This window comes from Rhea pennata, chromosome 17, assembly GCF_028389875.1.
Source record: "Rhea pennata isolate bPtePen1 chromosome 17, bPtePen1.pri, whole genome shotgun sequence".
Classification (NCBI taxonomy): domain Eukaryota; kingdom Metazoa; phylum Chordata; class Aves; order Rheiformes; family Rheidae; genus Rhea; species Rhea pennata.
In genome coordinates this window covers 10,485,267-10,500,270 of record NC_084679.1, presented here as the reverse complement: position 1 = coordinate 10,500,270, position 15,004 = coordinate 10,485,267, and the positions used below count along the sequence as shown (strand labels likewise).

The window sequence follows — 15,004 nt, the reverse complement described above, 5'->3', positions numbered from 1 at the left end:
TGTAAAGCATTCCAAACCCTATTAGTTTCAATACAGCCACTATTTCTCTTCTTTTCACGTAACATGTAAAAATACCACTGGACTCATCATGGTGATGAGCTTCTGCTGAAGTTGATTTCGAGTCTAACCCATTTTCTCGGTGTCAAAAGAGGCAGTCCCTCCAAAATGGAGGAAATGGCTCATGCTGATCTGCAGTGGGGCACTCTAGTCACGTGAAGGACAGTCTCATCAGAGCTGCAGTCTGTATATCACCTGTAGATAAATGAGAGAGAATTTGTACTTTTGACAGTTATAAAAAGGCTCATCCTCTATTCTTTCTCCCTATGCTAGATTTGCTGTATTATGCTTTTTGTAACTCTACATCACTAAGCTCATTCAGTGATCTGGGAGGTGAGGTGATTCTAGTAGTTAGGTTTCCCTGGAAGAACAAATGCTTTGGATGAATAGTTTTGTAAAGTAAAATGTAGCATCATTTTCCATGCTTTAAGAAGCTGGATTATAGCGTTACAGCCTGAGTATTACCCAGGCTTTACTGAGTCCTATAAACTCATAGTGTGTCTGACCTGCTCTTTCAGTACCTGGTTACGTGGCATACAATTGATGCTGATGCACCTGAGCTCAGCCATGTTCTGTGCTGGGCACCAACAGACCCACCAACTGGCCTTTCCTATTTTTCAAGCATGTATCCACCTCATCCTCTAACAGCTCAGTATGGAGTTAAAGTCCTGCGATCTTTTCCTCCGGTAAGATGTCTTCCAAGAGAGCCTAACACTTCAAGTAAAGTTATGACCTCAGTCGTCGTGATTACAGGCTTCATTTTAATACTGTGAAGAGACACATATGCTAAATGGGCAAATCACATTGAAGAAAGTGTATAGATTGAGATGAAAAGTTAAAAGTTGGTTGTCCCACTTACTACTCACATACTCAATTGCAAGTTCTTTGTCTTTTATAGATCACACCAAGCTGAATTCTTTAGACCATTACTCTCAATTTTTTTTTCAGTTTTCAGATTCTCTTCTCAATGGAAAGGTGTTTCATCTGAGGCAGTAGAAGGCTTGATTTTTTAAAAACTTTTTGTAAGGACTGTAAATACATATTTGTTAATGATGCTTTTGAAGGGGGTCACTGGGCAGAAAAAGCCTTTGATTAGAGAAGGTAGCATATACATAGTTTAAATTAAAGAAGCGGTGCTAGTAGAAATTTTGTTCATCACCTAAATAAAGGGAGCTTTTCTGTGTACGTGTGAACTGACTTTACTTCCAACTACTTAATTAGCAATAATAATTAAAAAAAAAAACTTCTTTTTTCAGGATGCCATTTTATTCTACATTCCACAGATTGTACAGGCACTTCGTTATGATAAGGTAAGGGGACCTGAAACAGCTGTGTATGAACCAAGCAAATTTTTAAAATAACTTTTAGACTTAAAACTGTAAATTGGACAAAACTTAATTTTAAACTAATAGTTAATATGTCCAACTATTAAATAATTTTAAGTTTTGAAGAATAGCTGTTAGAAGCAGTTGACGTTGAGTCTCCTTGAGTTGTAACAATCTTTGATTGTTACTGGACTGCATACTGTTGCAGATGGGTTATGTTAGAGAATATATCCTGTGGGCAGCTGCCAAATCCCAGCTCTTGGCTCACCAGTTCATCTGGAACATGAAAACTAATATCTACCTGGACGAGGAAGGACACCAAAAAGATCGTGAGTGCTTTAAAATTTAATCTAGCTTGATTCTTATTCCTTGCATCAGTTCAGACTAAAACTCCTTCCTGCCTTCTCAGGCAGAAGGAATACTTTTAGCTAGGGAATTTCTCTTTTTCATTTGAAGAAATAGAGCCCACTCTATAGAAGTATTCTGCCTGAAAGAATGCATCAAAAGAGATGCAGCAATCTTTGCATCAATACCTTTTTTTGGTTTTATTATTCCTGCTAACCAAAGATGGCTATTTTCATTCCTCATATCATGTAGCTCTCCGAAATAAGCTTCTGACACAGTTTCTTTCATTTTTACGTGTAGCTGACATAGGGGAACTTCTGGAGCAGCTAGTAGAGGAGATAACCAGCTCGTTATCTGGCCCAGCTAAGGAGTTCTACCAACGGGAGTTTGATTTCTTTAATAAGATCACCAATGTTTCAGCCATTATCAAGTAAGTTGTGCTCGTTTGGGACTTGCTGTTCTGGAAATTACCTTGTTAAAAGGCTAAGTTGATTTTAGAGGCACTGGGATACTGTTTTCAGGAAAAAAAGAATGAATTACTCCTATGATAAGAAATGATATTTTTTTTTAATATAACTTAGAGTTGTTGTAGGATGCAGAGGCTTGCTTTTCTTTGACTTCTAGGGATAATTTGTATCTGCTCTGATCTCAGTATTCTATGCTTTAAGCAGGACTTAGCAGTCCTTCCATCTGAAACAGCTGTAACATTTTACTCTGAAAGTACATGGCAGTAAACTTGAACGTAAGTTTTAAAAATAATTTTAGCAAATATATTGTGGTTCATCGTGGTGGAAGGAGGCTCCACAGAAAATTGCACTGAGACAGAAATGGAGTTGGTAAAACAATCAGTGCTCTTACGCCAGCTGAAATCCCATCTGTTTAGTTATATTGTCACCTGCCCCATTAATTTGACTTTTTGGATAGGTGACCAACATTATCTTGAAAAGTTGGCAGAGTTTGCTTCAGGCATGCTCTCTCTCTTTTTTTTTTTTTTCCCTCCCTTATTATAACCTGTTAGGCATATTTGTGTGGAGTTAAAAACAAACAAAATCACCAAAATCTCATGCATGCTTTACTTTCTGCTAAAACTCTAAAGCTTCATGAAACTGTCTTTTCCTCTTCACAAAGATATTTTATTGTGTAGTGTGGTCTCTCTCCTTCCTCTGTAAATTGTTGTTACGGAGACAGATTTGATGTTATGCACACTGGATTGTTCTCTTAAAACTGAAGATCTTGCTCACAGAGAGGCTCTCATTGCTAACTGTAAAGACTGCAGTGAAAATATATAATTTAACTTTTATAAAGCTTGCCAATAGAGGGCAGCAGCTCAGCACACAAGCTGTGTGACTGTAAGTGCAGTTTTGTTGCATATTTTTAAAACATTCTCTGGTGTATGAAAGTAGTTGAAAGTCATACAGAATGTATTTCCTGGAACACATTTCCTTTAAAATGAAGCCTTGCAAACTACCAGCTTCAAGGCATCAGGCTAATGGACATTTGCATTACAAACTGTCAAATATTAGATGTCGTCTTTGTGCATGCCCAAATGCTTTCACCCCATAGGATGAATTAAAAGGGGAGTTTAGAATCTCAATATCTTGACATTTGGGATGAAATCAAATCACCTTTTGTTAGGATCAAGTCATAATTAAGCAACTCTAAGTAATTAAAATTTGCAAGCATTTCATTTTGTGCTTCAGCTCTAAGATGCAAAAAATCGGAAATTTAGACATCTCCCAAGTAAAGACAACGTCGAAGAAATGTGTTTGCTTTGTAGAGGACACAAAAGAATAAATGTATCATCTATGATGATTTCATTGTCCTAAGTGTTATGTTGCTGCTTCAGTAGTCTACTGTGCTACTTGAAACCATAGCATAAGTAAACCTTTCACTTGCGTGCTTCTACGCCAGGTGGATATGCAATTGCATGACTGAATTCCTTAGGCGGCTAATGCAAGTCCCTGTGCAAATTGGGTAATTGTACATACTAATTGTTAGCCCTGTCACCAATTATGCGGTTGGCACCTGCAGTTTTGCTAAGTACCTGAACAAATTAAGCGTGTAATTACATAGGCATTTTACTGGCTTGTCTTTTTTCAGTTAGTTTATGCCACTTCCAAAGCAACATTTTAGTTCTGGAATAAGGCCTACAAGGGAGATTATATTGGTATAACTACTGTGGTGCTTATAAAAGAGGAATTTTGCTCAAATTTCTGTATAAGAAAGAAGCCTGATTTATTTAATTCACATCTCTGATGCTGTTTGGGTTTGTCAAAAATCTGTTTGTCATATATGACATTTTACAAATCAGTATTAGATCTTAAAAAAAAAAATCGTAGAAAAGGTTCTTGTTAGCTACTCAGCCTTTAAATCCACTAGAAGTGGTACAGTAAGAGAGCTTTGTCCTTTTAGGAAGAAACTTTTTTAGTGAAGTTTGTATAAATTGGAAACAAATTTTAGACTAGTAGATGAAGTAGTATGTAGATAAATTAAATAATATATTGCTCATCTTTCTAGGCCATTCCCTAAAGGAGATGAAAGAAAAAAGGCTTGTTTGAGTGCTCTATCTGAGGTGAAAGTGCAGCCTGGTAAGAAGTATTTTAATCATAATATATAGTGGGCTTTTTACATACTGCATGAGTATATACTTTTATAAGCAAATCTTGAAATCTGGCAAGGGGCTGTTCTCAGTTTTGGTGCTGGCAGCTAAGCGGCTGTTCTTCTGTTTCTCTTTAGAAACATAGCAGCATGCTCGCACTCTCTCTCCCTCTCCCCCCCGCCACACTGTATGTATATGTATTTTTTAACCCAAACAGTAATTTCTCTGTGATGTATCAAAACTGCATGGAAATTAAATACTTGCCCAAAGCTCTTAAAATCAAATTAGGTAACACACATAAGGAATATGAATAGCAACATATGTCTGAAGAGGGAACATGGTAAACTTTTTCTTCCAACTACTTTCTTTTTTAAAAAGATGAGGCATTTTTAAGAAGCTGTGTGAAGCATGATCTCGAGAGTGAAGCATGTCCAGTTTCCTTCATTTTTCTTTTTCTCTCTTAAACAATCCCTTGTTGCATTGTTATCTGAAGGCCCTTGCATCTTCTGAACATACATTTTCCCCATCTGAATGTTCCCTTTAAAATGGAGTTTGATGAAAGCTTTTCCTGATCTTTGTCTAACAAGTCTCAATTCTTCTACCACGTGTTGGTTAAGGGCCTTCCTAGTGCAGTGGGACATGCTGCTGCCACGTCTTATTAGGGACTATTGAAAGAGAAGTCCTGTCTGTACATTTCTGTAGTAAAGATTCTGCATTATTAGTTTGAAACTGTATTGTATTTGTTTCTGGCAATCATGGACTAATGGAAATGATAGCTTTATCCTTTGCGGCTCCCAGACTGTAATCTCTAGTTTACCTCCAATGCAGACACTTCTGAATTAAATAGGTATTAAAGTTACAGACACTGAAGTTAGTATTCTTCCATCATCATACTAGCCAATGAATTTGTTCGCAACTGTCTGCTCCGTTTTGCAGGCTGTTACTTGCCCAGCAATCCTGAAGCTATTGTTCTGGATATTGATTACAAATCAGGAACTCCTATGCAGAGGTAACATGTTCATGTTGTATTCCTCCATTAAATTAATTTAGCATATTTAGATGTTTTTCTAGAAATTCTTACTTGGCTACTTTGCACTCATCCTCTTTGTATTTATCCCAATTCAGTGCAGCAAAAGCACCTTACCTGGCCAAATTTAAAGTGAAACGATGTGGAGTTAGTGAGCTTGAAAAAGAAGGTTAGTAAATGGGTCTTAACATTGATGCTACTAATTAAGAGTCAACAATTTCTTCAAAACTGCCTGTTTTCAGTGGCCTGTACTGCAACAGTAAAGTAGTTTCCATATTGAACTTTTTCCACGTAGATTCAGATCAGAAATTAAACTCTTTAACAGGGAGGGAAGAATAGAAATCGTCTCATTTCTGAAAACTTAAATTCATTTTTCCCAATTTTTTAGTTTCTGAAAGCAGACCATATAGGTATCCCGAAGAAATTTTATCAGTTACTTTAGACTAGTTTAGAAACCAGAGAAAAGCAATTAATTTATAGACTGTAGTGAACTCCATGCTTTTTGGCAGCCTTTTCTCATAATAAATTTTGTGGGAGATTCTAGCTGACTAATGTAATTTAGGTATTTTTCAGGTGGACCATGAAGGCTATTTTGATGTCTATGTTCCAGTCCTGATACAGGAAGGAACTGTCTTGCAAAATTTACCTTGCAAGGCAGAAATTTCTACCGTGGACCTGTAGTGACGTGTTGTGTTTTTCAGTGGTGGGGGTATGTTGTGATACAAAGGTACTAACAAACTCTATGTCTGGGTGTACTCTTTTTGCAGGTTTGCGTTGTCGTTCTGATTCCATAGATGAAAGTACAGAAGAAGGGGTGGACAGTAAGAAAATTTGTTGGCAGGCAGCTATCTTCAAAGTGGGCGATGACTGCAGACAGGTACAAAGCTATCAGGCTTTGCAGTTACAGAAGATAGATGTGTAGGTAACAATATACCAGAAGAAGCATTCACATATTTTTCTTTGGAACCCTTAGAGTGCCCCCTTAGGGTCCCTATGGACTGAGGAGAGAACTGTGTTGTCCCACTGTAGAATATCTGTTTTGGAAACATAGGTCATGCTCTCGAGACAGTTTTATCTACTGCCATGTTTTTAAATTCTTTTTTTGGAGTTTGTTTCTCAGTTGATAACAGAATACAGTAGTAGCATATTGGTTACAGTAATTTTTTCCAAGCTGATGTGTTGTGTAGTGAAGCTTTATTGTTTTTAATTAAGAGGGAATGTTAGCTCTTATAGCTGGAGTTTAGTACACCTCTTACCAAAGAATAATGGAAAAGGTTGTTTTTCACAGGTCAGCAGTTAAATCTTCACTGTTACCTGCTACCCACTTAAACAGCATTTATCTTTTCCCTTTTTAATTTCCCCTAGAGCCATAGTGAATGCACAAGCACACATCTGCAGACCTTCTGGGGGAACTTAATGCTCACTTCAGAGTTCTTCAGAGCATTTTGTAACCTGACTTATGATCCGTAACCCCTATAATGCTTGTGCAATTTTTTTCTTGTATAACAGGACATGTTAGCTTTACAAATCATCGATCTCTTCAAGAACATATTTCAACTGGTAGGCCTGGATCTTTTTGTGTTTCCGTACAGAGTGGTGGCCACAGCTCCTGGGGTGAGTGGACAGTTAACTCCAGAACTGTAGAAAATAATTGCTGGTTAAAAAGACCTTCCCCTTTTTTTTTCTTTCTTTTTTTTTTTCTTTTCTTTTTTTTTTTTTTTTAATTCCCCTCAGCACATACAAAAATTCCATTCTGCAAGGAAATACTGCCCACATAACTTATGCCAAATATTTGGAGTACCAGCAGCAAAAGAGTCTTTCCTCCCCTGCTTCCTGCTTTTCTAAAGCTTTTGGCTCTGAATTTTTGCTGCTTGTGGTTATTCATGTTTGCTGTTTGATTTTTGGGGGGACTGCCTTGTGCAAGTCAAGGAAAAGTCACAGATCTTGTCTTGTGTTGCATGGAAGTTCTCGGTGTTTGGATCTACTTCTTTTATGAATAAACTAGAAATTCTGTATTCAGTGATCTATGGGCTTCCCCACATTTCCCAAGGGAGCTGTACAAGTGCCAAGAGCCAGAACAAAATATATGTTCGGAACGTGCTTTACAGACCTGTTTCTCTTCCCCTTCAGTGTGGTGTTATTGAATGCATTCCTGACTGCACATCCCGTGACCAGCTGGGCAGGCAGACAGATTTTGGGATGTATGATTACTTTACAAGGCAATATGGAGATGAGTCAACCCTTGCATTCCAGAAGGTAAAATATCAGTTGGCAGGCATAGCAAAATTCAACCGAGAAACATTCTGACTATAAGGAATAATGACAAATAATTGGGTAATGACTACCATAATGCTGTATCTGGTTTCTGATGCAGATAATCCATTTTTAGCTATGAGTAAGTTAGCTAAGAGTAAGTTAGCTAAGGAGGTTATTGCTACTGTAGATACATGGAGAATATCATTGAACATTCAAACTAATCATGAATGAGGTGAGACGGGAACAAAACACTTTCTTTAGCTGCATCTACTCCTGGGTGAAGAAAAGAGATACCAAGTTCTCTGTGTTCTTCTGATTTGCTGTAACTTCTTCTTTATACAGGCTCGTTATAATTTCATCCGCAGTATGGCTGCATATAGTCTTCTCCTGTTCCTGCTCCAGATTAAAGACAGGCATAATGGCAACATCATGCTGGACAAAAAGGGACACATCATTCATATTGGTCAGTTACATCTACATTTGAACTTCTGTAGTCATCTTTTCATTCTGCTGTAATATATTGTTCATAGAAGATAATAAGCCATTTCTGTTTTGAGATCAATCTATATACTGTGTCATGATTTGTAAATATATATGGAATTTTCTATCATACCTCTTTAGGATTGTGTGTGTGTTTGTGTTGGTTGCTTCTGTGTAAATTTAACTTTACTAAATTTTACCAGCTTCAGAAAAGTATATACACACATACACATTTACCTAGTGTGTGTGTAGATATGTATGTATGTGGATATGTGTGTAGATATATAAATGTATCTTTGCATTCCTTTCATCACTGTGTATGGGTATGAATTAAATATTAAATTTGACTAGTAAATGTATATAGTTGTGTGAGACTATAACCTCTGCTTTAGACTTTTTTTTTTTTTTCCTGGAACTCCAGTGATGTTTTGGCAAGGAGTTTACTTGGCATCATGATCTATAGTCTAGTCTAATGTCATAGTTGTGATTCATAGTCATGATTCTTTTGATATTCTTATACTTCACCAAAGCTTATTTTCAGTTGGTAGGAAGATGAGAAATAGTTATTAATATGTAAAATCCACCTTTCCTTTCTTCTGTCAGCTTCAACAGTGCACAATTAACCAACAAAGTATCTGAGCCGGCTTATCTTTTGTGCACAGATTTTGGATTCATGTTTGAAAGCTCACCTGGTGGAAATCTGGGCTGGGAGCCAGACATTAAGCTGACTGACGAGATGGTGATGATAATGGGAGGAAAAATGGAGGCAACTCCATTCAAGTGGTTCATGGAGATGTGTGTCAGAGGCTATCTGGCAGTCAGGTGAGGCATTCCTAATGCTCAAAGCGGAGGTGTTTGCACATCTAAAACCAGATGAAAAGTTAAATAATAATAAGCGTTTTTTTGTCAGGGGTCTGAGGCTGTCTATTACGTCCCTTAATAATGATGCTGACTGTCCAGGTACAAACTTTGAAGCAATTTAATAGCCTTGCAATTTTACAGTCTGATTTTGTTCTGTTCTTCTGTGACATTTGAGATGTTTGTATTGTGTTTAATTAATAAATGTAATGTTCTCCTTTCTTCACTCGATTTAGTATGCCACTTAAACTCTGCAGTAAAAAAATTACAGGAGAATCAAAATTGTTCTCATTTTTCCTAATATGACAACCGTTGTTTCAGCTGGAGTTAATTAGGCAGGACATGTAAAATAGTGCTACAACTTCTGTTGTAAAATAGACAGATTTTAGTAGCCTAGCTCTAGCTATTATTGCCAGTCAGTCATGGTTAAGATTTTTGCAACTTTACCTTGTGCTGTACTGAGCAAACAGGGATTGATGTAAGCTGCAGGAGCACTGCTAAATTTATGTAAAAAGAGTGTTGCATGTGAGTAGCAAGAGGACAGTATGACACAGTCCAGATAAAAGCTCATTCTATCACAGGTATGAAGTATTATTGATGTTATCTTACAGAATAAAAATTTCCTCAGCTAGCAAACCCAAAAGGGTCTGTCTTGAAGCCAACATCAGTTTGCTTCCTTGAGGGAGAGCACTCTGGAGAAGTTTTATTTCAAGGCAAAGATGTCCTCCAAGTAGTAGAGTAATAGTTTGGTAGGTAATAAATGTTCTGAGTGGGAGGAGAGGAAGGAGAAGGGAAGCTGGGCTGGTGCAGCAAAGAATTCCATAGAGTGATTAGGAAATAAAAGATGATGTGTTACTGTGGTATTGTTGGTTTCAGCCTTTTTACTGTTTTGATGCACTGATTCACTTTCCTGTGCCAAAGGAGTGTTGTTTAGCAAAGTACTGCTTTGTATAACCCTCCTTGAGGCTGTTCATCTTGCAGCATTCTGAGTGTCTTATAGTTGACATCAGGGAATGAAATTTAAAGTGACAGATTGCAAGGAATGGTGTAGCTCCCTCAGCAAATATAAGAAGATTACATGTGTAGATTTAACTGCAGAAAAAGATGTGATCCAGCTCATTGAACTCCTCTGCTTGCCAGCTCTACTTACTAAGGATGCCAAAGTTTAAGTACTGTAACCTTTCTGTCCTCTTTTTCTCTAGGCCTTACATGGATGCTGTAGTCTCACTGGTTACATTAATGCTGGATACGGGGCTGCCCTGTTTCCGAGGGCAGACAATCAAGCTGTTAAAGTAAGTCAGTGTATGTATAAACTGAAAAGTACTTACACATTCTTTGTAGAGTGTATGTTGTCACAAATCATGCAGTGAGTATAGTGTCATGATATCCAAATGTCTTATGTGTTAGTGTTTTTAAAAAGTGTCCAGTTTTGTTTATAGAACATCTCAAGAAGTAGGAATTTCCAAGGTCTTTTCACAGAATTAAATTCAGGCTCTGTAATGACTGTGCAAGTACATGGATTAGCTCCAAGTTCTTAGCACTAGCAAAACAAGACTGTAATGGAAAGATCCGGCTTAATGGAGATGGTCTATTCCCAAGTCTGAACTCCTCTCAAATGGTGTTGGAATCTTAGGCGTAGCAACTTTAAATTTGTTCTAAAGAAAATGCAGTACTGGATATGAATATGTTGTAACATCAACAGTTTAGGCAAATACAAGTTCTAATATGTCACTTCAAATAGCCTTCCAGGCTTATGCCTCCAGCATTAGCTATGCACCTACTATTTGCTGCAGATAACTTCCCACAAATTTCCTAAAGATGCACGCAGATTCATAAGGTATGATGGGCTGGAACTCAAGGTCATTGCTAGCTGCACTGATATTTTAAAAACAACAGCTGTTTAGAAAAAGAGATCTGCTGTTCCTAGAGTTACCATTAAACTGATCAAAACTTCACAACATCTGTGTCCACTATAAAACTTAAAGGAAGTGCTTATTAAAATATTACATAATTTCATCAGGGTAGTCTCACAAGAAGTAGATGTTTGCTGCAAATGAAATCACACAAGCTCAGCCTGGTGTTGAAGACTCATTTGTATCATGCTCAAAGGAATCCTCACTTGTACTCTTGCTTTTTGTGTTTTTCTGCATATAGGCACAGGTTCAGCCCCAACATGACTGAACGGGAGGCTGCAAATTTCATCATCAAGATCATCCAGAATTGCTTCCTTAGCAACAGGTTTGCTACCTTATGCATGTGTTCTCTATAAGGCTAAAGAAAAAGTGAACCAATTAGCTGGTACTTTGAGCAGAGCTAAAAAGTAGTCTTACCTCTCAGATATTAAATACTGTCTCTTTGTTAAGTATTAGATAATGTGGGATAGCAACTTTGCTTCTGAATATGCTGAATCTCCTCCCTTTATGTTGGAGAGGAAGGCTTAAACCCAGGCTGATCTAGTAATAGTGCTATCTGCTCTAAAGAAAGGAAAAATTACTGTCAAAGTGAAGCCTGATTGTTAAGCATTTTGACTGTGGTGTTGAGGGATGTCTTATCCTGCTGTTGGAGTGATTTGGCTAGGTCTGCTATGTCCTTGTAGGGTAGGGTCATCTCAGATTTATAAAGGAATGAGTATTAAAGAATGGTATTGGATGGCAACAGGAATAGCATGCCTACTTGTCAGAATGAAAAGAAGATGATCTTGAAGCTTGTTGCCTTTTATTTTGTAAAAGAGAACATTTCTTAAAAACCTCTTGCAGGGCCACTGGACTGAGCAAGAATGAAGCTCAAACAGGAGTACAGTTACTTTTGAAAATCACTTTTTATAGTTGTTTGCAGGCATTAGGTTGCCTGAATACCCCCCTGAAATGCACGCAGTAATCCCTGCTATGTGTACAGTAGACTGTGAAGACCTGTGTACATCCTAAGCTGCTAGTCTATGCAAAAGTATGTTGGGCTTTCTATAAATGAGCTCTCATCTTTCCACTGAATTTTTCTTTGTGACTTGATATTGCATTAATATGTTAATCATTTTGCTAGACCATATGCTACTTATTGTATTATATCTTGCTGGTTAGGAAAAATGCCTAGAGTATAATACACTTTGGCAATGTGGTTTTTGAATGCCTGTATAGCTAGGCCATTTTCACTTGGGATCTACCAGTCAATTAAGTTGAATGGACTAAACAGTTCTGTCTAGATACCTTAGCAATTAGAAATCAGCGTAACAACCAGCTAGCCAATACACTGTAGTATTTTTCCTGTTTATCTTAAGTGCATGTTTTATCAATTTTGATAAGAGCTGCTATTGACATTTTCCATCTATAGTTCTTGCTTCTGCTCCATCCTTGACATGAGCCTAAAGAACCATACCTGACTGTTGCCATAAAATACAATGGTCAGTTCTGTCACCCAGCCAGTCATTGGGCATATATATATGTATATATTTATATATCCCACATAATACAAATATTGTAGGATATAGTGAGGAGTTCAGGGCAAACACATGGGGTCAGCCTGGGTCAGGCCGGGCTTATTGACTAGGAAAAACCCTGCTAGAACAGAACTGGATCATCTGGTGTCTACTAGTACATCTGCTCAGCACTCCAGATTAGCATTGGGGTTTATTAATTCAATTACACTGTTATGTGAATGCCCAGACCCAGCTTAGTTCTGGCAGGTTTGAGATTCTCTGCCTGTGGCATGGTTAGTCTGTGACTTGGATAATCTCTGCTGATGGATAATTGAGTTATCTGTTACAAGGCATAGATTTGCTTGTTCAGTCACTCATCAGAGATGTTGCTTTTAATGCTAATATTTCCTTTGTTAATTTTATTTTCATTATGAGACTTCTTATTTTAGTTTACTGCTTTTATTTCCACATGCTGCTGGCTTTATGCAGCCCCGAAGAGCTTTCTTAGTGTTTTTCTTCTAAAACAAACTGCCAGTGTAATGTGAGGTGCTTCTGCCTTATCCAAGCACAAGCTCCAAGCTGCTGTTGCAGCACAAACATGTTGTGTTCAGGAGAGCAGCAGCATATGTCTTACTGTTCTTGCCACGGTAAGAGGCATGGAAGTAATTTGTTTTAGCACAGCAGTACTAAAAAACTTAGAGGGAGGAAGCTCACTTAACTGACCAGGTTGGGCTACAGCCGTTACCTGAACTGCTCTTCCATCTCGGTGCTGCTGCTTCAGGCCCAGTTCTGCTAAATAAGTTTTCACTCAAGTTAGCCTTTTAATGGTAGTGTTACAGTTCAATTTAATGAAATTTAAACTGTGATTTAAGGAGGGGTGAGAGGAGATGAAGTGTGAACTGTTTTTTGGAAATACGGTAGCTGCTGATCCAGTGATCCCTTTTCCTCAGCTAGCAACATCAGGACTGAACAATCTCTGCTAGTTTAAACGAGCAAAATATTATATGTTATTTATAACAACAAAATGGGCTTCACGATGCCTTCAGAGTGTGTAGGGCTAGTTTTGATTAGAAGTTAATTTCCTTCACCCATGTTTTGTCTCTATGGGGTCTGGATGTTTGTTTTTTGTGACAATGGCCGCAGTGTTTCCAAATTTCATTTATTTTGCTCTCCTTCTTCAGGAGTAGGACTTACGACATGATCCAGTACTACCAGAACGACATCCCGTACTGAAAAACAGAAAAGGTTCAGTGAAACATGCAACCCAGTGCCCTCGCTCCAAGCTAGTAATAGGAGCTGCTTGGTCACACCTCGCTGTCTTCCACCGTGTGTGTGCGTGCGCGTGTTCATGTGGGTACACATTTTGTGGACATTGCAACAATCAGATTCATTCCTTTCTCCTTATCAGGTTATATATATATATATATATATATATATATGTGTATATATATATATTTCTTTTTTTCTGGGGGTTTTTGGAGTTGGGCTGCAATCGTAATAAAAGTTGTGCTACGATTATGAATGTGTGCAACAGCTAAAGCTGCAGAGTTTAATAATTTTTCATGCAATGCAAAGATTTTATAGCAAGTTTAAAAAGTAAAAACCTTTCCTGCATGACCCCAGGGAATGCCATGGACGTGAAGGGTTTGGAATTTGCTTTGGAAGCAGAAACATGGAATTGCTCTAACTTTACTGTAGAAAAAAAATTCTGATAATCGTCCAAAGTGGTGATGTCTCTGTTGCTGTCTTCATACTTTGCACTATACATGGTCTCTGCAACATGGTCAGTATTTCATATGTACATGAAGAATGTATTTTTCCTTTTGTGTGTTTTAAAAAAAAAAGAGACTCTAATGAAAATATATTTAATCTATAAAATATAATAAAAGATGTTAGCCTTTATTGTGTTCACTGCAAATCTTTGGACATCCACTGAGTTTTATTTACATACCACACCATTTTGCACATTTCTCTGCTGGCTGCTGTGACCATCTCCCCCAGGAGAGGAATATGTTCCCTTCAGGTTCCCATCCCTCTGAAAGGGTACTTTTTTATACTTTTTTATTCATAGAAGAAATGTTTTGTTCAGGATTCACATACTAAGGACCTGAAATACAGCACTGAGGCGCTGCTTCCCCCCTGCTTCTTGCTGCTGCTCCAGGTGTCCCCGGGCCGCTGCCGCGCCCCAACTGCGCGCACGCGCCGCGCCCCCTGCCCGCGCCTGGCCGGGCCCTGAAGCGGGGCCGCGCCGGGGGACGGGGCGCAGCGCCGAGGCGGGGCGGGCGGCCGCGCTGTGAGGGCGCAGCCGGGAGGCGAGGCAGGTTCTTCCATAAAAGCGGCTCAGCCCGGGCGGCCGGGCCGGGAGGGCTCAGCTCTGAGGAGAGGCGGCGCCCTGAGGCGCGGCGGGCGCAGCGCGGGCGGCCGCGCCGGGAGGGCTCAGCTCTGAGGAGAGGCGGCGGGCGCAGCCCGGGCGGCCGCGCCGGGAGGGCTCAGCTCTGAGGAGAGGCGGCGGGCGCAGCGCGGGCGGCCGCGGCGGGAGGGCTCAGCTCTGAGGAGAGGCGGCGGGCGCAGCGCGGGCGGCCGCGCCGGGAGGGCTCAGCTCTGAGGAGAGGCGGCGCCCTGAGGCGCGGCGGGCGCAGCGCGGGCGG

General features: G+C 39.2%; 1 protein-coding gene across 3 annotated transcripts in view; it reads left to right on the top strand.

Moving 5' to 3' along the window:
- PI4KA (phosphatidylinositol 4-kinase alpha) overlaps nucleotides 1-14,258 on the top strand; it is a 63,337-nt gene extending 49,079 nt beyond the window's left edge. The window contains exons 41-55 of one of the 3 annotated variants that reach the window (XM_062590513.1): nucleotides 576-743; nucleotides 1,314-1,367; nucleotides 1,591-1,711; nucleotides 2,028-2,157; nucleotides 4,245-4,315; nucleotides 5,263-5,335; nucleotides 5,452-5,522; nucleotides 6,121-6,230; nucleotides 6,863-6,967; nucleotides 7,484-7,609; nucleotides 7,952-8,072; nucleotides 8,752-8,911; nucleotides 10,150-10,239; nucleotides 11,102-11,185; nucleotides 13,538-14,258. In XM_062590513.1, the coding sequence (XP_062446497.1) occupies nucleotides 576-743; nucleotides 1,314-1,367; nucleotides 1,591-1,711; nucleotides 2,028-2,157; nucleotides 4,245-4,315; nucleotides 5,263-5,335; nucleotides 5,452-5,522; nucleotides 6,121-6,230; nucleotides 6,863-6,967; nucleotides 7,484-7,609; nucleotides 7,952-8,072; nucleotides 8,752-8,911; nucleotides 10,150-10,239; nucleotides 11,102-11,185; nucleotides 13,538-13,589 (1,536 nt within the window). In that variant the 3' untranslated portion in view covers nucleotides 13,590-14,258. Of the gene's footprint in view, nucleotides 1-575; nucleotides 744-1,313; nucleotides 1,368-1,590; nucleotides 1,712-2,027; nucleotides 2,158-4,244; nucleotides 4,316-5,262; nucleotides 5,336-5,451; nucleotides 5,523-6,120; nucleotides 6,231-6,862; nucleotides 6,968-7,483; nucleotides 7,610-7,951; nucleotides 8,073-8,692; nucleotides 8,912-10,149; nucleotides 10,240-11,101; nucleotides 11,186-13,537 lie in introns of those variants that run through there. The other 2 variants (XM_062590514.1, XM_062590515.1) reach the window with 2 other exon arrangements.
- The last annotated feature ends 746 nt before the right edge of the window (nucleotides 14,259-15,004 follow it).